The sequence below is a fragment of the Pelodiscus sinensis genome, chromosome 3, assembly GCF_052426305.1.
Source record: "Pelodiscus sinensis isolate ZL-2025 chromosome 3, ASM5242630v1, whole genome shotgun sequence".
Classification (NCBI taxonomy): Eukaryota; Metazoa; Chordata; order Testudines; family Trionychidae; genus Pelodiscus; species Pelodiscus sinensis.
The window spans coordinates 150,115,974-150,141,779 of NC_143054.1; the positions used below are offsets into that span (position 1 = coordinate 150,115,974).

At 45.5% G+C, this 25,806-nt stretch overlaps 1 protein-coding gene across 3 annotated transcripts in view; it reads right to left on the reverse strand.

The window, feature by feature from the left end:
* Positions 1-2,381: 2,381 nt before the first annotated feature.
* The window catches only part of ANGEL2 (angel homolog 2), a 35,541-nt gene continuing 12,116 nt past the window's right edge, over positions 2,382-25,806 (reverse strand). For all 3 annotated transcript variants that reach the window (XM_014575271.4, XM_014575270.4, XM_025186401.3), the window contains 6 exons: positions 25,457-25,526; positions 22,368-22,789; positions 18,297-18,423; positions 17,871-17,931; positions 10,180-10,343; positions 2,382-2,835 (listed from right to left, as the gene is read on the reverse strand). In XM_014575271.4, the coding sequence (XP_014430757.4) occupies positions 2,681-2,835; positions 10,180-10,343; positions 17,871-17,931; positions 18,297-18,423; positions 22,368-22,789; positions 25,457-25,526 (999 nt within the window). In that variant the 3' untranslated portion in view covers positions 2,382-2,680. The remainder of the gene's footprint in view (positions 2,836-10,179; positions 10,344-17,870; positions 17,932-18,296; positions 18,424-22,367; positions 22,790-25,456; positions 25,527-25,806) is intronic.

The following is a 25,806-nucleotide window of genomic DNA, read 5'->3' on the forward strand; positions in this document are numbered from 1 at the left end:
ATGTCCTTGAGGTATGCAGGGATCTTCCTTCAATACTTGTGTTAACTGGCTGTTACAATACAACAAGCCAGTTAATAGAAGAAAAATATCCTCTTTCTACCAAACCAAGCTTATGCTTTGCAGGGCAGGGAGGCGGACTGGAGGAAGAAACTCAATTTTTCAGCATGAACTTTTTTTTTCTTTGAACTATTTTCTGTATATGTTTGTCAGGTCTCCAGTTGCATGCCCGAACTAAGAGGTTAGTATGGATTACAGCAGTATGGAAGCTGATGGTGACAAGTATGTGCACTGAGTACACCATGCCTGCAAATGTTGCTGGGTGTAGCTCTTTACAGTCTTGGCTTGTATCAGCACTGCCTGTTACAAAGCCATAAGCGGAGGGTTACACAAAACAATCCCTGGGGAAGAACTAAAAAGCCACTGGCAAAAGAAAATGAGATCTCAACCTCCCCTTCCCCTGTGCAGTCAGGAGTTGGGAGAAAGCTATGGTATCATACAGAGTCCAGCTTGTTATAAAAAAAATCATAGATCATAGAATCATAGGACTGGAAGGGACCTCGAGAGGTCATCGAGTCCAGCCCCCCGCCCTCCAAGCTTGGTCTACTCCATCCCTGACAGATGTTATGCCACCACCTAATGTTGTATGTAGTGATGGGTTAGTGATGAGTTGATGTGTTGCTAAAATTGTAAGGGGCGGAACAGTGTTGCTTGAGCTTCAGTCAGTGCTAAGGGAGTTCTAGTTTTTCAGGCCAGACTCTTGCTTTCATCAAAAAACCACAAGAATTCAGGCACTAGTTGAGCCAGAGCAGTGGCTTGGCCCTAGCTGTGCAAGCGAGTTGAAAAGTATGTCAAATTCTGCCCATCTCGCTTAATTAGGGGAACAGGCTACATTTGCATCCCCTCGTGTATATTTGTAAGGAAGCTCATGTTTTTATTGTAACATCCTCAGTAAAATAATTAGAACTTAAATTAATTTATCTTTATCATGTGAGTTGCAGATAAAAGTTGACAGACTTCCAGCTTCAATGGAAATCTTTGGTTCCCCTTAGCCAGCAAACACTTTTGAGTGAAAATGTGTCCATTGTCCTCAGAAAAGATATTCAAGGAACTGTAGAGTACTTAGCATCTCTGTTAAACATGCAGGCTGTGTCTACAGTGGCACCCTTTTCCGGAAAAGGGATGCTAACGAGACAAGTCAGAATTGCAAATGCCACGGGGGATTTAAATGATCCTGAATTTAAGAGGAATAAGGGATCTTCCAGAAAAGGCTTTATTTTCCGAAAGATCCCGTCTAGACTGGCGCTTTTCTCCGGCAAAGCCCCGAGCCAGAAAAAAGCGGCAGCCATGTTCATGCAAATGCTGCGGGGGATATTTAAATCCCCCGCAGCATCTGCAATTCCAAAGTGTCTCATTAGCATCCCTTTTCCGGAAAAAGGTGCCAATGTAGACATAGCCGCATAGTGTGCAAGTCAGAATAAGCCGTATATGCCAGACATTCTAGCACTATCACATGAGAGGTGAAAAAGGGCTGAGCTCGCACCTTTTCCTCACTTCAGTTATATAAAGCTAGAGACTTTCCCAGTGTTCTTTTTAAATGGTTCCACTGTGGTGTTAAAAGAACAGGGAAACATGTCACTCTACCCACAGTTACCTTTTAAAAAAAACCAGGATAGAGACTCCATCATGAATCAAAGCACTGTGTTTTCAGATACCACCAACTCACTGTTTGGTTTCATTTCAGGTTCTTTTTAAAGCATCTGAGTATCAGCAAAACATGTACTCTTGTAAGCTTAATCATTACTCAAACACTTTTTAGAGAACAACTATTAACCAGACTGCAAGAATAGGCCTATTCCTGCTATACTAGCTATGTTCCAAGTTTGTGAATGTGAATCAGGGGTGGGGAACCACAGGCCCAGGGTCTGGATGTTGCCCGCTGCTGGGCTGGATCTGGCCCCTGAGGCTCAAAGCCCCCTCCCCCCAGGATTGGGGAGTCCGTGCTGATGCTCCAGCCCACCTATTGCCCCACCGCAGCGCTGGAGCACACAAATCTGCTGCCCCCCCAAGCTCTGGTGTGCAAGGGGAATGTGGGAGTGTCTTTCTCCTTCTCAGTCAGGGGCCACCTCAGCAAGGGATGGGTTGATTTTTGGGGTTATTTTTTGTTTTTCCACTGTGTGCAGCCCCCAACTGAATTTTCTGTATATACAGCAGGGGTGGGGAACAAAAAAGGTTCCCCACCCCTGCTGTACATATTTAGACATTTGGGGAGGGCAACAAAAGCAACCTGAAATAGAGCACATTTTAAAATTACATAGAAATCTGCTTTGAGCTTACAACAAACACAATCTTTTGCTTGAAGGATTGAAAGAAGTATGCTGTACTTAAGAACTATCACACATTTTACTACGATTTACAATAAAAACATCTTTTTGAAAAATAATGCCATTTTCAGACTATGGCATGGACATTTTCCATTATCAAAAAAGAGGACGCTAACATAAACTTGTTTTTTTGTCTTAATGAGTCCAACCTTTACAAAGAAATCTCTTTAAAAATTCTATATAACACTAAAAATTCAGCATGCAGATAACATTAACTCTAACCAGTCTGGCAGTCCTTGAATTAAAAAAGTTACAGGGAGAAAGTGAAGGCAAGTGAAGATATAAAAATAATCTGGGAATTATTGTTCAGTAAGCCTGAACTGAGCTAGTAAGGAGAGGTGATCAGAAGAATTATGTTCATTAGGAAGACCATTCACTGCCCACAAATCTTGCTCTGTTAAAAGTGATAATCGACCAAGAAGCTTCAGACCGCCATCAAAAACATCTTCAGCTCCTACATAAACAAAAAGAAGAAAAGTATGTCTAGACCACACCAGTGTGAGCCGGATCTTATACACCTGCGTCCACCCAGTACAGGGAAGGAATACCTGTGATGTGTTAATCAAGTGCTTTGGTAACAATGATGCTATACAAAAATCTGCACAGATCACGCCACAACACATGCGCTATGTTGTGCGAGAGTTAAGCATGTGCAATACAGCTGAACAGTTTCACAGAACTCCTGGTTTCCAACAAGCTACTTTGTGCATCTACTCAGCTGGTTCAAGAACTTCATTCTTCAAGCAGCTGAACAGCTTTGTGGAGAGCTCTGACAAGCCAGCAACTTAGACTACTATATTGAGACAAGCCTAGTCGTGAAACTGGCCAGTCAGCTCAAGAGCACAGCTTCAGTACAGAGCACAGATCCTGAACCAGCTGAACTTTTCACACATATCTTGATCTTCATTGCTACAGTTGCTGGGGCACATATCCTGATCTTTATGGATGACACTGGCTCAGGGGCACTCCTGAGCTGTCTGAACAGTACCACAGAACTCCTGGGCTACAAAAGATCTTGCTTCACAGAAGACCCTAGCTTTCAAACCATCATTTCCTTCAACTAAGAAAATCAATAGTTATGATTTAAAATCCAATTTTTGTTAATAAACCATATGACCTAACTCCGGAGATCCCCCCCGCAACTTTCTCTGAACAAAGTCTAGATTTCTATAACCTATAGTTTGTAAGCTAGCACGATCCAAACATTACGAGACTTAGAATGCAAATTCTTTATTAGGCAAATTAATAATGTATTAGCACCTGGAAACTAATTAGCTGATTTTCTTGTAATTGCTCAGAAAATTCAAGTTTTACTTTGCTCATTTGCTTAGTTTGGGGGAAGATATCCTGTTTTTCATATGAAACAAAGAGCTTGAACTCCTGTTTTCAGAGTAAAATTGAATATAACCTTAACTACGGCGTGCAATGGCACTACCACAGTAGGGATTTTAAATTTAGATTAATTAACTAATCGAATAGTTGATGGGATTTCCATTGACTATTTGATTAGTCTATAAGGGCGCCTCTGCCTTTGAGCCCTACGGGCTCTTGCTACAGTTCAAAAGTGGAAGCCCTATAGGGCCAACAGGGGACTCCAGCCTTGGCCCTGCGCTCCCTGCAGCGCCTGAGCCTTTGAAATGTACAAGAGCCCACGGAGGGCTGTTGTACATTTCAAAAGCAGAATTGCAGCAGAAATGGTGCAAGTGGAGACTGCTTCAGTCCCCACTCGTGCTGTTTCCTGCTGCGCCTCTACTTCCCCTACCTGCTTTTAAACTGGCCCCCACTCTCCCCCTTGCTGCCTCTCTCTGACAGTGGCAGCAAAGGGGCGGGGGGAGGAGTGACTAGTCACTTATATCCCTATAAGTATTTATGGTTCATTCCTGCAAGGTGCTGAGCATCCTTAACTCTCACTAAAATCAGGGGAAGCTGAAGGCACATGGCACCTCAAAGAAGTTTTCAGGGCCTTGCAAAATCAAGTCCTTGGAGCTAGATTAACTTTCTTGCATTTTTCCTTTTACATTTAGTAGTACACCTGAATTTCTGTACTCTGGGTGTCCCTGATCCGGAAGCACCCATGGTACGGACCCTGGCAGGGGGAGGATGAAGCTGCTCTGTGTACGGCCTGCTGGGGGAACAGCATCACAACAACATGCTTCTCTGGAGGCTTTTCCCTGCCACTCCCAGAATGGTGGAGGGCAGGGCCTGGGAGAGGCAGAAGGCATGGAGCCATGTGTGCCCCAGGAGTGGAACGCCAGGTAAGCTCCCGATCACCCTTAAGCACCCTCCTTCCCTCTCTCCATGGCCTGAAAAACTCCTTAATTGGGCACACCCGGTTTTCCAGGATTGCCAGATGAAAGAGTATAAGTGTGTATAGAAAACTGGCACGTGGCTGGTTAAGCAATTTGGAAAGGTCACATCAGACTGTGCATAAGGTAGGAATGGAAACCATGTCTCTCTGTTCTGGGATTTATCCCAGAATGATTCAGCTGGCCAAGCTGCACTGTTCAAGCAATACAAAAGGCTCATCATCCTTCTTGATAAGGTAGGATGAAGCAAAGTGAATGGCCAATTGTAAGACATGGAAATTCTGTCTCAGGAACCCACAACAAGACCACAAATTCAGTAAGCGGTGCAATCCAGGACTCTAAATGGCAGCGATGTTACCTTGGTGTTCATTTTGCTAATCAATGCTCCTCAAGAGCACTCAACTTCTTAAATTTTACAGTCCAGAAGACCATGATGGCCATGTAAATGTCTAAGTATTTGGTAAGAGACCATGCAAGTGATGGCAGTGTTCTGCAGAGGATGCCCTACATACTACAGTGATCCCAGCAAGCAACAAGCTAGCATGAATCAGTGAGGGAAAAAGAAAAGGACAAGAAGAGTTAAGACCATGAGCCTTAATCTGTGAGGGACCAATTCACATGCTCAAAATGTTTGGGCACCTGTAAATCATTTTACAGGTGCCCAACATTTATAGACTCATAGACTTTAAGGTCAGAGGGGACCATTATGATCATCTAGTCTGACCCCCTGCACAGTGCAGGCCTCAGAATCTGACCCACCCCTCCCAGAATAATCCTCTCACCTATATCTCAGATATTGAAGCCTTCAAATACTTTAGCTCTGATCTGTACCCCATGCTACAGAGGAAGGTGAAAAACCTCCAGGGCCTCTGCCAATCTACCCTGGAGGAAAATTCCTTCCCGACCTCAAATATGGCGATCAGCTAAACCCTGAACATGTGGGCAAGACTCATCAGCCAGACACCCAGAAAGTTCTCTATAGTAACTCCTATCATCCCTCCATTGACCTATTTCCCACTGATAATGAATGGTCAATTAGTTACCAAGATCATGTTATCTCATCAAACCATCCCCTTCATAAACCCATCTAGTTTAATCTTGAAGCCAGATAGATCTTTTGCCCCCACTACTTCCCTTTGAAGGCCGTTCCAGAACCTCACTCCTCTAATGGTTAGAAACCTTTGTCTAATCTCAAGTCTAAACTTCCTACTAGCCAGCTTATATCCATTTGTTCTTGTGTCCACATTGGTATTAAGCTTAAATAATACCTCTCCCTCCCTGGTATTTATCCCTCCAATATATTTAAAAAGTGCAATCATGTCCCCCCTCAGCCTTCTTTTGGTTAAGGTAAACAAGCCAAGTTTCCTGAGTCTCCTTTCATAAGACAGGTTTTCCATTCCTCGGATCATCCTAGTGGCCCTTCTTTGTACCTGTTCCAGTTTGAATTCATCCTTCTTAAACGTGGGAGACCAGAACTGCACACAGTATTCCAAATGGGGTCTCACCAATGCCTTGTATAATGGCACTAACATCTCCTTATCCCTACTGGAAATACCTTGCCTAATACATCCCAAGATCGTATTGGCCTTTTTCACGGCCATGTCACAATGGCAGCTCATAGTCATTCTATAATCAACCAGAACTCCGAGGTCCTTCTCCTCCTCCGTTACTTCCAACTGAGGTGTCCCCAGCTTAAAGCTAAAATTCTTGTTATTAATCCCTAAATGCATAACCTTACACTTCTCACTATTAAATTTCATCCTATTGCTATCACTCCAATTTACAAGATCATCCAGATCTTCCTGTATGATATCCCGATCCTTTTCTGATTTGGCAATAGCTCCCAACTTTGTGTCATCCGCAAATTTTATCAGGACACTTCCACTTTTGGTGCCAAGATCAGCAATAAAAAGATTAAATAAAATTGGCCCCAAAACTGATCCCTGAGGAACTCCGCTAGTAACCTTCCTCCAACCTGACAGTTCACCTTTCAATATGACCCTCTGTAGTCTCCCCTTTAACCAGTTGCTTATCCACCTCTCAACTTTCATATTAATCCCTATCTTTTCCAATTTAATCAATAATTCCCCATGTGGTATTGTATCAAATGCCTTACTAAAGTCGAGGTAGATTAGATCCACTGCATTTCCTTTATCTAAAAAATCTGTTACTTTCTCAAAAAAGGAGATCAGGGTGGTTTGGCATGATCTACCTTTTGTAAAACCATGTTGTAATTTGTCCCAATTGCCATTAGCCTCAATGTCTCTAACTACTTTCTCCTTCAAAAATTTTTCCAGGATCTTACATACTACAGATGTCAAACTAACAGGCCTATAGTTACCTGGGTCGCTTTTTTTCCCTTTCTTAAAAATCGGAACTATATTAGCAATTCTCCAGTCAAATGGTACAACCCCTGAGTTTAGAGATTTATTAAAAAATTTTGCTAATGGACTTGCAAGTTCATGTGCCAGTTCCTTTAATATTCTTGGATGAAGATTATCTGGGCCCCCCGATTTACTCCCATTAAGCTGCTCAAGTTTGGCTTTTACCTCGGATATGGTAATATCTACCTCCATATCTTTAGTCCCATTTGTTAAGTTACCATTATCCCTAAGCTCTTCATTAGCCTCATTAAAGACTGAAGCAAAGTATTTGTTCAAATATTGGGCCATTCCTAGATTATCCTTAACCTCCACTCCATCCTTAGTAATTAGCGGTCCTACTTCTTCTTTTTTTGTTTTTTTTTTCCTCTTTATATGGCTATAAAACCTTTTACTATTGGTTTTAATTCCCTTTGCAAGGTCGAACTCTACCTGACTTTTAGCCTTTCTCACTTTGTCCCTACATGCTCTAACCTCAATAAGGTAGCTTTCTTTACTGATCCCTCCCATTTTCCACTCCTTATATGCTTTCTGCTTTTTCTTAATCACCTCTCTGAGATGCTTGCTCATCCAGCTTGGTCTAACACGACTGCCTATAAATTTTTTCCCTTTTCTAGGGATACAGGCTTCTGACAGCTTCTGCAACTTTAACTTAAAATAATTCCAGGCCTCCTCCACTTTAAGGTCCATAATTTCTTTAGTCCAATCAACTTCCCTAATTAGTTTCCTTAATTTATTAAAGTTAGCCCTTTTGAAAAACCCTAGTCTCAGATTTATTTTTGTTTATCCTCCCATTTAATTTGAACTGAATTAGCTCATGATCACTCGAGCCAAGGTTGTCCCCTACAACCATTTCATCTATGAGGTCCTCGCTACTCACCAAAATCAAATCTAAAATAGCATCCCCCCTTGTTGGTTCAGCAACTACTTGATGAAGGAATTCATCAGCTATCACATCTAGGAAAATCTGAGCCCTATTATTATTACTAGCACTTGTTCTCCAGTCTATATCTGGAAAGTTGAAATCTCCCATGATTACACAGTTTCCATGAGCATTTACTTCATTAAAAACATTAAAGAGGTCTCTATCCATATCCAAATTGGATCCTGGTGGTCTATAACACACCCCAAGCACTATCCCAGGGGAGGATCTGATAGTTTTCTTTCCCAGCGTGATTTTTGCCCAAACAGACTCTGTCTTCTCCATTCCATCACTTTTTATTTCTTTACAATCTACCTCATCTTTAATATACAATGCGACTTCACCACCTTTACCCTTATTTCTGTCTTTCCTAAGCAGCACATACCCTTCAATACCTGTACTCCAGTCATGCCTAGTATTCCACAATGTTTCTGTTATTCCCATAATATCTGATTTCACTTCCTAGACCAATAGCTCTAGTGCCTCCTTTTTGTTACCTAGGCTCCTCGCATTGGTGTACAAACATCTTAATTTTTGCTGTTTGGCCTCATTCACATTCTTTACCCAATTTGGCATGGACGTTATACCTCCAATATGACCTATTAGACTAGAATCCACCCCACCCTTCCTCATGTTCATTCTCCTACCCCCAGCTATATCCTTTCTTACTTTGTTTTCCTCCCTCTCAGTGTTAAAATCTGGCGTAGAGATTACCTGGGCATCTCCCAACCGTCTCCCCCAAATTCCTAGTTAAAAGCTCTCTTAATCATTTGAGCCAGCCTCCATCCTAGAAGTCTATTTCCCTCCCTAGAGAACAGTCCTCTGTCCATAAATGCCTCCCAGTGACCATACATCCCAAAGCCCTCCTTATAGCACCACTGCCTAAGCCATCTATTGATCATCATAATAATGTCACATCTTAATTGCCCTTCTCTAGGAACAGGCAGAATCCCACTAAAAATCACCTGAGCCTCAATTTCTTTGAGCATCCTCCCCAGCCTAGCATAGTCTCCCTTAATTCGTTCCAGCGAGAATCTAGCCGTATCATTTGTTCCTACATGAAGGATGATCAATGGAATCCTTCCTGCTCCCTTAATAATCCTCTTCAAACTCAGTTCCACATCTCGTATCTTAGCACCTGGCAGACAGCACACCCTTCTATTCTCTGGATCAGCTCTGGTTACAGGCCTATCTATTCTTCTCAATAAGGAGTCCCCAATCACATAGATCTGCTTTTTCCTAGTGACAGTAAAATTCTCTGGTCTATCTCTAGCTTCCTCTGGCTGCAAGTCCTTGCCATTCCTATTTTCCCTTGTAATCTTCTTTAACCCATCCTGTATCCTCCTAATGCTCATTATTGGTGTTGTCTCCATTAACTCTTCCCCTTTATCTACTGGACTAGCCACTCTTCTCTTCTTCCTCACCCTTCCATCTTCATTATCTACCTGCTGTACCCCTTCTTCATTCTCCAGCTCCACATACCTGTTCCTGAGCTCTGTTTTTCCTTCACTGACCCATCTTTTCCTCTGCCTGGTTCTCTGAGTCACATGCTTCCATTGTCCATTTTCTTTGCCCAGCAGTCCCCCCCCTGAGGCCCTTGGTCCTGCTTCCATCTGCATATTTCCCCTTCAGCCACGTCATGCCTTTGCTCCATCATCTGCTCAAACCCCCTTCTAAACTTGACCAGAGTTTCCACCTGCATCTCCAGTCCTCGGATCTTTTCTTCCATCAGCTCTATCAGGCGGCACTTCATGCAATCAAAACTCCTTTCAGGATCCCCCTCCAGAATCATGTACATACTGCAGCTACCACATCCAATCATCCTCCTTGTGTTCTCTACTACTTGGGCCATGGCCACTACTGCCTCTGTATTTTATCTACTTTCTCACCAAAATCCTATTAGTCCGGTGAACACAAAAACAGACCAAAACATCCCCACCACAGCAAAAACAATCCCCAATCAAATTCCAATATCCAAACTCCCTTTACAAACTCCCACTCAAACTCCCCTGTTTACAGCTCTGTTTGCTTGGCTCCTGTGCCGCTGCAGCTATCTAGTGTCTTTTGTGTACTTGAGATCTGTGAAACTGATCAATATGCATCCTTTTAGGCTAGGTTCTCAATTTTATCATTCAACAGGAAGATTGTCTTTAAGAGAAAACTTTGGTGCTTGACCTCAGCTTCTTTACCTGGGTGAGCAGCGCTATCCTCCTTTGCTGCAGAATAGAAAATGTAATCCACAGTGACAGCACTTCTGGAGTGGCAAGTTGTTACTTCTCGGATCCCACTTTCAGGTATGTAATGAGAATAGACTGAAGACAATCTAAAGTGGTGTTGTAATTTTGAAGGAAACCTAAACCGGAATTACACAGAAATATTTTACTTTATTGTAGCTCCTAAGTAAAAGACAGTCATTAACACACTTAGGGTGTGTCTAGACAACAGGGTTTTGTCAACCAAACTATACCTGCATCTACACTACCGCTGCATTTTGTCGACAGTAAGTAAGTCGACAGAACACAGCAGTTTTGTTGACAGTAGTAAACCTTATTCTATAAGGAATAATGCCTTTTTTCGATAGTACTCTTTTGAGAATGGGCACTATTGCATACAAACTGTGCTTTTTCAAAAGAGTGTCTAGACTCTCTTTTGAAAAAACAGCTTGCTTTGTCAACAGTATTGGTTGTAGTCTAGATGCTCTGTGGAAAAAGGCATGCAGTCTAGACATACCCTTAGTTACTATGACCAATAAGTGTGAATAAACAAAGTCTTCCTTTTTAACACACCTTGAAGGTTCTAAGTGACATTCTCATGTGTCGCATCTTGTTGGTGTCTTGGAGCAGGGATCTGAGGTCCAGTTTTCAAGAGTCTAAGGCCATGTCTACAGCAATAAACGTGAAGCAGCACAGCTGTATCGATGCAGTTGCACTGTTATAAGATTGCTCATCTAGCCACTCTATGCCAACAGGAGAGAGTTCTTCTGCTGACAGTGCTGTGCACACAAGCACTTTTTTGCCAGCAAAAAAAGTATGTTGACCATGCAGGTGGTGTTTTTTCACTTCTCTGAGTGCCTTATGTTTTGTCAATGTAAGTGATAGTGTAGACGTGGCCTGAGTTTCTGATTTTCAAGTGAATTAATACTTATGATTCTGTCTCATTAACTTCCAATGAGATTTAGGATCAGTCTACACTAGAAATACCGCAAAGGGATTATTCTGTTGCTGTAGCAAGAGGCAGTAGCTACTTAATGAAAGAATTCCTCTGTCAATCATGGCTTAGGATGACTTAATGACATTGCACAGTGAGTGAAATTTTTCACTGCCCTGAGTGATGCAGTTAAGTCTACCTAACTTTGTGGTATAGGCCAGTTTTTGGTTAAGGCTATGTCTACACTGCAGAGAAAAGTCAGAAAAAGATACGCAAATTGCAAACCACAATGTATGTATCTTTTTCTGCTTTTTTTCTGGAAGAGGCTTTCCTGAAATTTGGCCCGTCTACCCGGGGCCAAATTTTGGAAAAATGTCCTCTTTCGGAACATCCCTTCTTCCTCTCACTGAGGACTGCTTTTTTGGAAACTGTTCTGAAAATGCGGATGCATTCCTTGGACACGGTAGAACTTTTCTGGGATACCAGAGGTATCCCAGAAAAGCTCTGAAGTCTAGACATAGCCTAAGTTATACAGGCACTTCTGAAAATGTTACTGCATGCTTGTGTTTTTTAAGCAGTCACATATGTAAAATATACCCTCACTTTTTATATATTTCCCCTTATACGTACTCAGGATTTGTATTCGTGTCCAAACGAGTTGAGACAATAAGTCTTTAACTAAATTATCTAACTTCAGACCTGCAGTGTACAGAAGGCATTTAAGAGCTGTTTACGGAGTTATGAAGGCCTAGTTGATGCTTAAAAATTAGACAGACCTTGCTATGCCGCTCAGGGCTGTGAAAAATTATACATGCTAAGTACTGCTGTTAGGTTAATGTAACCCCTACTGTAGATGCAGCTAGGTTCACAGAAGAATTCTTCTGTTGACTTAACTTCTCTGTGAGGTGAAAGCTAACTACATTGACAGATAAAGCCCTTCTATTGACTAGGGATGTCAGCATGAGTGGCCCAAGGCGGGCTGCTGCAGCTGGTGCCCTAGGCGGAACGTGCAATCGGCGCCCCCACCTGTACAGCCGTGTGACGTAGTGGGGGTACTTGCTGGGCTGTGGTGACCTCTGCTGTCTGGAGCAAGACCCAGCAGGGAAAACCTCACTATGCAAAGGTGATGCCAAACCTGTTGAACCAGATACCCCCCATGGAGAGGAACAAAGGAAGGGGGAATGCTGCCCTGGCTGGGGGGCAGGGCTGGAAGAGTGTGGTTGGGGGGCAGGGCTGGAAAGCTGCATTGAGACCCCTGCCCATCATAGAGGAGCCTTTCCAGAAGGTGGCGATGGATATTGTGGGGCCCTTCAGCAGAGCGACCCGGACAGGGAAGAAATACATCCTGGTGGTGGTGGACTTTGCCACCGGCTACCCCGAGGCCGTGGCCCTGCCCTCCATCGAGGCAGACACGGTGGCAGATGCCCTGCTGACCATTTCCAGCAGGGTGGGGTTTCCTCAGGAGGTCCTCACGGACCAGGGATCCAACTTCATGTCGGCCCTGCTCCGGTGCTTGTGGGAGAAGAGTGAGGTGCAACACACCTGGGCCTCGGCGTATCACCCCCAGACCAACGGGCTGGTGGAGAGGTTCAATGGGACTCTGAAGCAGATGCTACGGACTTTTATGCACAAACGCCCGCAGGACTGGGACAAGTACCAACCCCACCTGCTGTTTGCATACAGGGAAGTGCCCCAGGAGTCCACGGGGTTCTCGCCATTCGAGCTGTTATATGGGAGGCGAGTGAGGGGCCCCCTGGACTTACTGAAAGACGAGTGGGAGGGGAAGGTCTCCCCAGAGGGTGAGCCGGTCGTGAAATACGTCCTGACATTCCGGGAAAGACTTGCCGAGCTCATGGGCCTGGCCAGAGAGAACCTGAGCAGGGCCCAGAGGAAGCAGAAGGTCTGGTATGACCGCAATGCACGGGCCCGCGCCTACGCTACCGGGGACCAGGTGATGGTCCTGATCTCCGTGCTGAAGAACAAGCTGCAAGCCGCCTGGGACGTCCCCTTCAAGGTGGTTAAGTAGCTGAACGAGGTGAACTACGTGGTGGAACTGACGAGCCGGACGCGCGGCCAGCGGGTGTATCATGTTAACATGATGAAGCCGTACTGGGAAAGGGAGAACTTGGTGCTGGCCGTGTGTAAGCCGTAGGAGGAGCAGGGGGAGGATCCCCTGGTAGGCCTGTTCCCTGGGACCGGAGAGGACTCTTCGCTGGAGTCAATTTCCCTCTCGGACCAGCTCACCCCGGGCCAGCAGGCCGAGATCCAAGAGGTGCTGCGCTCCCACCAGCAGTTGTTCTCCGACAAGCCTGGTCTCACCAACCTGGCTGTCCACCGGGTGCAGACGGGCACTCACCCCCCGGTGCGCTGCTCCCCATTCAGAGTCACGGGGAAGACAGCCCAGGACCTGGAGAGAGAGATCCAGGACATGTTGGCTCTGGGGGTGATCCAGCCGTCCTCCAGCCCCTGGGCCTTGCCTGTGGTGCTGGTCCCCAAGAAGGACGGGTCGATCCGGTTCTGCGTGGACTACCGGAAGCTCAACGCCGTCACGGTGTCCGACGCCTACCCGATGCCAAGGCCCGACGAGCTCCTGGACAAGCTGGGGGGAGCTCGCTACCTCACCACCCTGGACCTCACCAAGGGCTACTGGCAGGTGCCGCTAGACCAGGAGGCCAGACTGAAATCGGCTTTCATCACGCCGCCGGGGCTCTATGAGTTCCTAGTCCTGCCCTTCGGCCTCAAAGGGGCGCCGGCCACCTTCCAGCGCCTGGTGGACCAGCTGCTGCGGGGAATGGAGAACTGTGCCCTAGCGTACATCGATGACATCTGCATCTTCAGCCAGTCCTGGGAGGAACACGTGGCCCAGGTCAGCCAGGTACTGGATCAGCTGAGGGAGGCCGGGCTGACTGTAAAGGCTGGGAAGTGCAAGGTTGGAATGGCCGAAGTATCCTACCTGGGCCATAAGGTGGGGAGTGGCTGCTTGAAGCCAGAGCCGGCCAAAGTGGAGGCCATCCGGGACTGGCCTGTGCCCTAGACCAAGAAGCAGGTCCAGGCTTTCATTGGGATGGCCGGGTACTACCGGAGGTTTGTGCCCAACTTCAGCTCCATCGCTGCCCCAATTACAGAGCTGTGCAGGAAGGGGAGGCCAGACAGGGTGGTCTGGACGGAGCAGTGCCAGAAGGCTCTCTGTGCACTGAAGGAAGCCCTGGCCAAGGCCCCAGTGTTGGTAAACCCGGACTTTGACAAGCCCTTTATTGTGTTTACGGAGGCCTCAGACACCGGGCTGGGGGCGGTGCTGATGCAGGCGGACGAGAAAGGGGAACGTCACCCCATCGTGTACCTGAGCAGGAAACTGCTACCCCGGGAGCGGAGCTACTCGACCGTAGAGAGGGAATGCCTAGCCATGGTGTGGGCCCTGCAAAAGCTGCAGCCGTACCTGTTTGGCTGGCGTTTCACGGTGTACACCAACCACTGCCCCCTGACCTGGCTGCACCAGATGAAAGGGACCAACGCCAAGCTGCTGCGGTGGAGCCTGCTCCTGCAGGACTGCGACATGGAAGTGATCCACGTCAAGGGGAGCGCCAACATCATCGCCGACGCGCTGTCCCGTGGTGAGGGCCCCGAACTTCCCTAGGCCACGAGCGGAATGACCCTGCTCAGTTCGCTCTCGGAGGGGGGAGAACTGTGACGTAGTGGGGGTACTTGCTGGGCTGTGGTGACCTCTGCTGTCTGGAGCAAGACCCAGCAGGGAAAACCTCACTATGCAAAGGTGATGCCAAACCTGTTGAACCAGATACCCCCCATGGAGAGGAACAAAGGAAGGGGGAATGCTGCCCTGCCTGGGGGGCAGGGCTGGAAGAGTGTGGTTTTAGTTGCTGTCTGGGAGCATGGAGGAGACAGCCTAGGGAAAGGGGCTGGAGTTTAGGGGCCCAGTCTCCCCCCATCTCAAGGGGGCCTGAGGCATCCTAGCCCAGCTCTGTGACCAGATTACATCTGTGCTGTGCTGTATCCTGGAGAGGGAATAAACTTCCTCTATTCCACCGGCTGGTGCAGTCTGTTTGTGCCATTTCGGGGTGCAGGAGACGGGGGACCCCCAATGCGCCGTCACAAGCCGTCAATGGAGTGACGTCATCATCAGGCGCCCGTTGAAGGTGGCGCCCTAGGCGACGGCTGAGTCAGCCTATAGTCACGGGCCGCCCCTGGGTGTCAGCAAACGTTTATTTTTGTAAATGTTTAACTGCTGAATTTTTCAGCAGTTACATGTTTACATGCACGTGGGACCACTGGCTTCCACTTGCTCCCCTCCCCCACTTCCTCTGATACAGAGGCAGCAGCACGGGGGCAGGGAGGTGGCTCCGTGGGAGCCAGTATGCACAGGGAGCTGGCTCCCTACTGCCCCCCGTGCTGCCTCCTCTGTGGGAGGCAGGCAGCACTTCAGGGAGTGGGCACGCATGGAGAGGCAGCTGACTCCCTGCACATATCAGCTCCCACCTGCCCCCCAGAGCTGCGGATACAGGCGGATTTGTGGGAGTTGGTACACGCAGGGAGCCAGGTTGAAAGCTGGCTTCCCAGCATGAACCTCCTTCCACCTGCCCCCCATGCTGCTGCCTCTCTATCAGAGGCATCAGTGCATGGGAGTTGGGTACAGGTAGTTCCACGGAAGCTTTTTTTCTTCTTAAAAGCCAGCTCACCTGAGCACTGGTTCCTGTCTGCCATCCTCCCCGCGCCCCCTCCCTTGGGAGGCAGGCAGTAAGATGGCTTAAAAGCTGTCTCCCCATGGGCACTGCCCCCTCCCTTGCTGCCCTCTGATATAGCCCAGGTTTATTGGTTAATCATGTAAATGACTAAATGCTAACATCCCTACTATTGACCTAGGAAATGTCTACACTATAATGCCACCACTGCAGAGTAGACATATCCCAAGTTTCCCCAAGTAGTCCTACAAATGCTATCTATTTGTCACTATCTCCTTGTCTCCGTTCCATTTTCAGTTCAGTCCATTTTGTTTTATTTCTTCTTTAACTTGTTCAGCTGATTGAATCTTGGCTTTTTTTGGTCCTTATATAGTGCTTCATCTTGCTTCCGTAGTGCTTGATTAGCTCTTCCATCCATGTAAGTACTGTATTCTCCCTTCCTCTTGAAATCAACCTCAGGCCCGTCTAAACTGGAAGCCACACTTTTGATGTTTAAGTGAATTTTTGGGTCTAAGCACAAGCAGCTGGTGTAGCTGAGGCTAGGGGAGGCAGGCCTCCATCCCCACCTACAGCCCTGCCCCCTCTGCTGAGGCCCTGGAGGAAAGAAGGTGGGACAGCACGCCGGGCACTCCCCAGCCTCCCAGGAGCACTGGGGAGGGGAAGAAAGGGAAGACGAGGGTGCGCGCAGTGTGGCTCCTGGAGTACTAGGGGAGGGGAGGAAGTGGTTCCAGCCTCCCTGGCCATGAGCACTGGGAGGGCGGGCCCTGGAGGCGGAGTGTGGGCATGACCAGGCTGGCGGTTTGGGAAGGCAGATCCTTCCTTTGCCTAAGCCACGGGACGCCCATGGCTCTAAGTAGGAGTTTTCACATAGAATCTTTTAATGCTTTTTAGGCTTTTTCTTTTAAAAACCTTATATATGAGTCTTAATGATTCTTAAAGAATTTAACTAAAAAAGAACCGAAGTACCCATCTCCATGACTTCTCAATACAGAATTCTTGGGGATGAGGGGTTTTAAAATAATTAAACATTTTCCTGTTCTATCCAGTTTGATCTACTATTTCCTCCCTGTTACCACAGCTCTGGGTTTCCCAATAAGGATACTTGCTAGCATTTATAAACGAGCATCTCCAAAATTATCAAAGAGGGAGGAAATACGAGAATTTAAGCAGCTGGATAGTGCTGCCACTTATAAGCTGATTTCTGCAGCTGGCCCCAAATTACATGGCTTTGCTACAAGTCTATAAAACAAAGAGTTCTGGTTATGTCTAAAAGTAAACAGTTGTCAAAAATAATGTTTAATGAGGAGCGACGGAAGTTGTCCTGTAGCCAGTCATATTTGAAATAACATGCATCAGTACCCCACAGAGAAATGGTCCTTTACAATACGTAATTGAAATCCTTCCCATCTGTGGTTATCTTTTCTTCCACTTTTCAATGAAAGATGATTTTTTTTTGCCCTTTGCATAGTTATCCTAATCCATATTTTTTCTTGGTTCTGGCTCCAATTATTAATTTTGAAAACAATAGGCAGCCATGCTTTTGAACTAGAATAGTTGCTAAAGGTAATACCACCTGTGTAAGAATGATGAAATAGGCAATTTAATTTTAGTTTATTTTTATTCATATCAATTCAAGGGTGTAGGAATTAACTCACTAGAACACAGTTGTGAAATATGGGTGGTCTATTGCTAGATGTTGTCAGAGGAAACATACTACATTAGCTCTAAAAATTGCATTGACTTCATTTTTGAGACTCTTACTGAGAAGATGAGGGTTTAGGTGTGGTGTTGACTATTTTGGAAAATGTCTTTTTTGTTGTGTGTGTGTATTTTATATACATGCACATTAGCTAATAGAGACCTGCAAATAGGTATATTTTAATAACCCACACGGGCACATACAAAACCCAATTAGAGGATCAAGTATAGTTTTATCAGATATCCAATTTGACATCATACTACATATACTCGGGATTTTGTTTTACCTTTTAAAAAAAATAGGAGACATAAACAGCCTTCTCAGATTTTCTAAGACTTACTTTTCAGGTGCTATTATGATCTCTTCTGTGTTTTCCAGTTTTCCTTCTTTTATCTCTCCATCTACAAAAATAAAGAGAACCATCGGTATAAAGCTTGAGTAACCAGCACATTTGATTAATTGGCAACCCCCATTCTTCATGAATACTGGATAACAAAGCTTGCACTGTATCAGAGGGGTAGCCATGTTAGTCTGAATCTGCAAAAGCAGTGAGGAGTCCTGTGGCACCTTAAAGCTTGCACTGTATTTATCTAAAGCCTAAGTCTGTAAACTTAGGAAGGTGAAAAACTTTATTCCCAAGTAGTCCCCCTGAACTTATGTTTGCATGACTAGGGCCCATTTTTTTCTAATGGAAAAATATTTGATTTTCAATAAGAAGTCTGGGTGATGTTTTCAGAGAACCAAGTTTACCTGTTCAGAAACTGACCTGTGTTGTCTTCTTGTCGCTGCTGTTGTACCTCATACAGACAGCTCTGTGAAATGCCTAGACTTGGAGGCCAAATTGGAATAGTTAAGATTCTTTGTCCCCTAGGAACCTGTTCTTGCCCAGACACCTAAGAAAGATACAGGATTGTTTCAAACAGCATCTGATTTAGTTCACAAGATACCTGTGGCAAGTTTTAATAAACCCCCTTATTTTTATGTTAACTGTGATCTAATTAACAAGACATTTACTGCTAGAGAGTTCACATATTTTATCCATGTGGCAATGGGGTATGTGAACCCATGGTAAACAGTGTGCTGCTAAGGCCAGTTAGGCTTTGGGCATAAATGGTGATCAAGCTCAAACTGGAAGGAGCTGGCTCTTTAGAAAGGAAGCAGCATGGGCAGTGCTTCCTTCGAAGGCAAGGATATCCAGGTGAGATGTAAAGGTGTTTTCTCTCTTGGGCTGAAGACTGAGAAGTCTGGTAAGCCAAACCCTAGAGTCAAACTGGAGGACTGTAAGTCAGGAGTAAGATTGGGAGGCAATGGGCAATGAAGCCTGGGCCTAGAGACAGGTTATCGTGAGCCAGCAGGAAACCAGAAGCAGTGAAGTCCAAGAGGCTGTGATAAGTAAATCTTCACAGGCATTTGGACTGGTCTTTGAGTGGATCCAGAGAGACAGGCAAAAACTCTGCAGTCACACTCAGGGCACTACAAAGTGGAAGATATCTGGTAGACATAAGTCTGGAATAAGGTCCTGTGGCTGACCCCAATGTAGGGGTACAAACTAGATCCCTAGGGAGGTGTTGGTCCTTACAAAAAGCCAAGGAAAGGCCTTGAGAAAAAGGCCTGTGGCAAGACTAATGACACACAGGAGTTCAGAGAGGTGGTGACAAGTCAAACAGCGAAGACGTTGGCTGCTCATCCTGAGGACCAATACCCAGCATAGAAAGTGGGCCTCCATTTCCATATCAGCCAGTGGGAAAGGTATGTGAAACCCCCTGAAGTAAGGGGTTTAGGACAATTCAGAGTCTGGAGAGATGGGGGTAAGGGCCAAAGGATCCAGAGGCAGAGGCCAAAGACCTGACACAAGGTCTGGAACTGATTTGCTGGACTTTTGTTTGTGGGTCTTTGTTACCATGAAAAGAGCATGCAACTAAAATGTGACCTGGCTGGAGGGACAAAAAAGGTGAGAAGAGGAGGACCACTAAAAGACCAGAAGAACCATCAGTAGCAGGTGCTAAAGAAAACAAAGCTAAAACACTACTCCCAGCCATAAGGGGGCAAACTTGCAGTGAATCCACTCTTCTATATGTGCCTTACAAACAGCATGTTTGTAGCAGCTCTTCAAAGCTTTCTCTACTAAATCATGATATTCTTTATATGCAACTTCACTGCTTCCTCTCACTTCACATATTTACAACAATCCTACTTTGTAAAATAGTTCTCTCAGCTTAATCTTGCAAGAATACCAAGCCCTTTTGTTAGCAGCATCAGGAGCTCTGGTGTAAATAGTTTGCTGACTGCTGATGTTGCTTTTAACATTGGAGTATCTGTTCTTCTGGGAGAATGTTCAAAAGAGAGCTGAAGATGGGATTGGGAGTGATGGACGTTAACACCAATAATGGAAAATTTCACATTTCCCTAGTGTAAATGCTTTAAGCATTACAAATTAAATAGCATTCCATATATCACTAGAAGCTATGTTCACACTAAACTGACATAAAATGGCTTAGAATGAGGTGACACACTAAAACAAGACTTCTGCTTTGGTCACTTAACAACAATAACTTTGACTTTAAACCTTCACTCAGCAATACAGAGTTGGTCCTATCCATAATATGAGAACCCTTCTAAAAAGAACGGCAGGTCTGTGATTAAATCTCTTCCACACAAAACCTGCAACGCTTACAACAAAACTAGTAATAGCGTAAAGTTTTACTTAGTCAGGAGAACCACAAGTTTGACGGACATTAAGCCAAGTTACTGAAAAAGAAAGCTCAGTGGTAACGTGACTGATAACACAAGCCCTGCTGTATTGCTGCAAAAGGAATGCCATAGTAGTTACTTAAAACTACAGCTTATACCTCCCTAAACCGGGACTCTCCGGTCTGGCAACAGCCACAGCTGTTCCTGGACCAGAGAGCCCAGGGGCAGGGAGGCCAGGAGTGGACAGGGGCTCAGGCAACATGGGGAGCACAACGCCAGAGGGCTCAGGTGGCATGGGGAATCCTGCAATGTGACCAGGAGCCCTGTGGCAGGGGGCTCTGGCGGCATAAGGAGCCCTGCAGCAATGGGTCCGCCAGTGCAGGGAGCTCTGGTGGCACAGCCAGGAGTCCAGCAGGAGGAGCTCAGGTGGTGCAGGGAGTCCTGAGGCACAAGTGGGTCAGATGGCACAGGGAGCTCTGGTGGTTTGTACAGAGCTGCTCCCTGTAGGCTATGCTCCCCACGTTGCCTGAGGGAGAACTTAGGGGTCTACTGGCAGCAGATTGCTACAGGGAACAGCCTTGTATAAGCGGTGCAGCCAGGAGCTCAGGCAGTGCAAGGAGCCCTGCGGTAGGAGACGTGGTCAGTCTGGAGAGCTCTGATGGCGCAGCCAGGAGTCCCACGGTAGGGGCTCCGCTGGTGCAGAGAGCCTGCTGGCAGAGCTAGAAGCCCTGTAGAAGGGGATCAGGTGGGGTGAGGAGCTCTGGCAACGCTGCCAAGAGCGCAGCAGAGGCTTAGGTAGCACAGGGAGCCCTGTGACAGGGGGCTCAGGCAGGACAGCTAGGAATCCGAGGGCTGATGAGTCCAGCCAGAGCCGGGAGCACAGCTGGCTAAAGGCAGTGGGGGCCAGCTGGGGCCAGAAGCAGAGTCAGTGGGTGCCTGGGAGACCGGTGACAGGGGACTTCCCCTGGTCCAGCAAATTCTCTTGTTTGGGACCAGCCTGTAGGTCCAACCTGTATTTTGGGGGAAAATACCCTTTACAAAAAGAAAAGGAACACTTATGTGCTAGAGTTGGCATTTAAAGAGTTACCAGAAAAATAAGGCCAGACGTAGACTACAGACCGATATCTATAGAATTCCATCACTGAAGGCTATAAAAAGTCCACCCTTGAGGGACATAGTTTTAATGACCGAATGCCCGTGTAGACAGCATTATGTCAATAGGAGAGCTTCTTCTGCCAACACAGCTCCCGCTTAACTACGCCAATGGGAGAAACTCTTCCATTGGCACAGCAAAGTCTTCACTAAGGGCTACGGTGGTGTTGTGAGAACACAAGGTGTAAATTAATTAAGTCACAATTAAGCTTCAGATACATATCTGTAACTGGACATATGCTACTTTCAAGAACAATTGTTTATAGGTTTAAAATGTTAGTCAGCAAGTCAGGAGTTAAAATAATATTTCTGGAACAAAACACTGAGTCAGCCTCAGATCTAGCATAGCAACTCTGTGGCAGAAGTTTCCTTTTTTGTAGCTATTAGAGTGGAGGTCAAAACTGGGCTTCTAATGGAAACTCATCTCCACACAGAACTGACATGGGTTCAGGTGGCAGGTGGGCCTATTAACTCTACCGGCTGCACCGGAAAGGAAAGGCAGGGAGTAGGGAATTGATTGCAAGCAGTTTGAGCTGGGTAGGAAGAGGAGGAGCCTAGAAAACTAGGAAGCTTGTAAAAGACAGGGGCTGCTTCTGGGAAAGGGCAGTCACTCCCTGGAAAAGGGAGAAACGTTTGGAGCTGTTATATCCAGAGCAGGAAGGGGAACCAGGAATTGCAGGAAGCAGTCCAGGAAAGGAGCAGTGAAGGCTGGGAGAGGAAAGCCGAGAATTGCGGGTGTGAAGTCCCTGGACTGAGTGACCTAGCTGGAGGGCTAAGTCATAAGGATGCTGCCATTCTAGGGACAGGAGGAGCTGCAGAGTTGAGACACACGCAGATAGTGCGATGGCATGTGACCATGAGACGGGGCACTGATTGAGAGCTAACCTCCAATGATCAGCAGGAGGTGGTGTGTCCTGTAATAATTGGCCAGTGGCACTCCATAAAATGTTCCTTTTCCATCAACATTCTTACTTGAGATGAAAGGAACACCTACCTTGCCAATAGGTAGTCCTTCATAGTTCAGCTTCCCTTCCTTTATAAAACTGTACAGTGGAGAACCAGGAACAGAGTTAAAGTCACCACAAATGATAATAGGACAGAATCTATCATCTTTCCGATGGGCAACACTGGCAATCTCTGCCAGTAACATTGCCAGCTGGGTCAGTTTAATGTCCCCTCGCCTTGGATTATACAGCAGATGTGTGTTAGCTATACAGACTGCAGCAGTAGCTTTACAGTGGAACCTGGGCTGCAGAAGTAACACTAGTCCAACATTGTCTCTGTCCAAGAGTGGAATATCATGGCGAAAAAATTCCACTGGGTTTGATGAGAGAAGATTAAATTTGGAAATTTTGAAGCAAATGGCACACCCATCAGGTTTCCTTCCTGTCCTCATTTTATATTCACAATGATAACCTGCAAGAAAGAAATGTGAATTACTGTAAGGAAAAACAAAAATAAACATAACTCATGCTATTGTTTTTCTATAGTAGTCAATAACTGAGCCTGCTATAGGTAAATGTGGCAAAAAGTTTCCACTGTGCCCATTTTCAAATGTTCCTAGCATTAAGCTCTTCACTTTTGGGGCTGAAACATGCCATGCTTAGTCTCTGTCTGAAAACTAACTATAAAAAGAATGCAAGCATCTGAAAGCTTATAATGGAAGCTATTTTGCATAATTAAATACATATGCAAAGAGAAAAAAGTCTAAATGTCTAAAAATATGACTCCGGACACATATTCCTACCCAAAAAAGCATTACTTTCATTGCTGTTGAGAGGAAAAAACTGAATCACAATCCAGTGCCTGATGCTCATTTACTTAAAAGCCTGTTTATACTGCTCTGTATGTTGACTGAGCAGTGTAAATGAAGCCTTAGTGTAAGCGAGCATCAGGCTCACAACCTTCATCTTTCAAAGTATAAGTTGCTCCGCTGTAGAATTGTAGTGCCATCTCAAGAGGACAGAATTTATAGCTCAACAATTCAAATATCAAGCCTCCGATACAATTACATTTTCTGGGAGGGAAAGTGTTCACTTTTGCATTCTCTGAAAGATTATGCTCCTTTACCGACATGCCTAGGTTCATATGTGACTTATTACAATAAAACAGATTCCTGAGGCTACACATTATGCACTCAGGGTACTCAGAAGGGAAGAAAACCTAGGTATTCTTCTTATTTGAACAATAAATTCAAGCCAGTATCTTCTGTGGTGTGCATACTTCTAAACTAATGATTTAAGATACAGTAGAGTCCAGATTATCCAACCTTTGCTAATCCGACATTCCGCTTTATCCGACGTAGCCGGCTCCTGAAAGCAAAACTAAAACCCTGAGCTCCCCCCGGCAGCCTGCCATGTGACCTGGCCCGTTTCTCCTTCCCCAGTTGCTGATGTCCCTTGAATCGCAGTGCACGGCAGTGAACTCCTGCCGACGCCTCTCAGTCCCCATTCCTGCCTGGCCCCTTCCCTCCCTGCAGCCCCCGGGCGCAGGCTGAGAGAATGGCCCCGCTCGCTGCCCCATCGCTCCGGGCGCTGCAGGGAGGGAAGGGGCCAGGCAGGAATGGGGACCGAGCGGCGCTGGCAGGAGCAGCAGCGCCCAGAACGATGGGCCAGCGAGCGGCGCCATTCTCCCGGCCCACGCCCCGCAGGAGCAGGCGCAGCAGCAGTGTCCGGAGCGACGAGGTACAGGTAATTCTGTACTCCGTATTATCCGACATTTTCGTTATTCCGATCACCTATCGGTCTCGTTTAGGTCGGATAATCGGGACTCTACTGTACTCAGCATGACTTTTTCCATGTGTCATAGGACATGTCAAACGTAAAATGACTGATGCTTTAAAGTTTATTCAGGGTGCCTACAGAACAGCTTAATAATGCTTTACTTGCAAAATATTCCTATTAACATTATTTGACAGACCTGTAAGTCAGAAATAACTGTTTTAAAAACACCAGTAGTTTTCATTAAAACAATAATGTTATGATTGATAATCACCCAAATTTCTGAAATTTGCTTTACAATAGTAAGAACTGAACAGTCTCAAGATAAGCTTCCAGGTGCCTTCTAAATATACTGAGTGCCTTCAATCCAACACATCTTAGAAATGACAAGCTTTTTTGAAACTTCTTTTCACACTGAGCAAGACATTTATATGCAACATTACAGATGCACTACTTTGGTATTATAATATTTTCCATTAATTGTAATTGTCACACAAGGCAAGTATTTTCTACAATTCTCTGAATGACTGAAGCTCTATATCTTCCACAGCAACTAAAAACAACTACTTATGAAAGTATTCTTTAAATAATCAAGTTAGAAATTCAGGAACACACAATGCCTTAAATAAATGCTTATACCAAATCAGGCATGGGCAATAAGAGGCCTGGACTTGTTGCGCTAGGGTTAGCTCCTGGTCGGTTGCCAGATTCTATTTACCTATATGCAGCTGCAAGTATGACTGCTCACAGCTCCCATTGGCCAGGAACTGTGAACCACAGCCAACTGGAGCTGCGAGCAGCCATACCTGCAGATGCACAGGTACATATACTATCTCTTGGCCCTCCAGGGACTAATTTTGTCAAAACGTGGCCAGCCCACGAACCACTTATTGTCCACCTCTGCACTAATCTTTAAAGTATATGTAATTTAAAGTTTAGAAGACTGTTTTGAGCCATAAGCTTCAATGATAACTAGAATTCTGAGATCCAATGTCTACATTATTATAGAACTTAAGAGACCGACATGCAAATTTAAGCATTTCCTGTGAAGTGATGAGTAGCCTCCTTTCCCTCTGAAGCCAATGAAAGCTATGGGCACTCAGCAACTTAGAGGGTTAGGTCTTAAGTAAACTCATTTGAAAGCAGTTATGGGCACAGTTCTGAACTTCATACACAGGCAAAAACAGGCATTAATGATTTTGCCAAGAAAAGGAGCACAAGACCAGGCACCGAAATAACACCTACGTATCTAATTTTTACCCTATCAAAAATGCACCTCTCTTCAATCCACGTGGATTATTTCTTACAAAAACATTAAAAAGGAAAAGGTAATGAAATGTGAGGCAAAACTGTTTTATCATACCCAAAGATTCCAAACTCGGCTTGATCTCCATTCCATAATGGTCTTCTTGCACTTCTTGCAAACACAGTACCTAAAGGAGGTTTTCCAATTTGAATTTAATACATTAACAAAGATATTAACAAATTTTCACTTCATTAACTAGTGCACTGTGGGAGCTGAGACTGGAGCCAGACCCACTTCCTCAGATCAATATGTGGAAGAAAATTGGCACAACCATATATACCAAAGGATACAATTAAAAAAAATGAACACATATGAAAAGGACAAATCAGGTTTAAGAGCAGAGGAGGAGTGAGGGGGGGGGAAGGTTAGTGTCTGTGAGGTAATGACATTAGGAGTGATAATTGGGG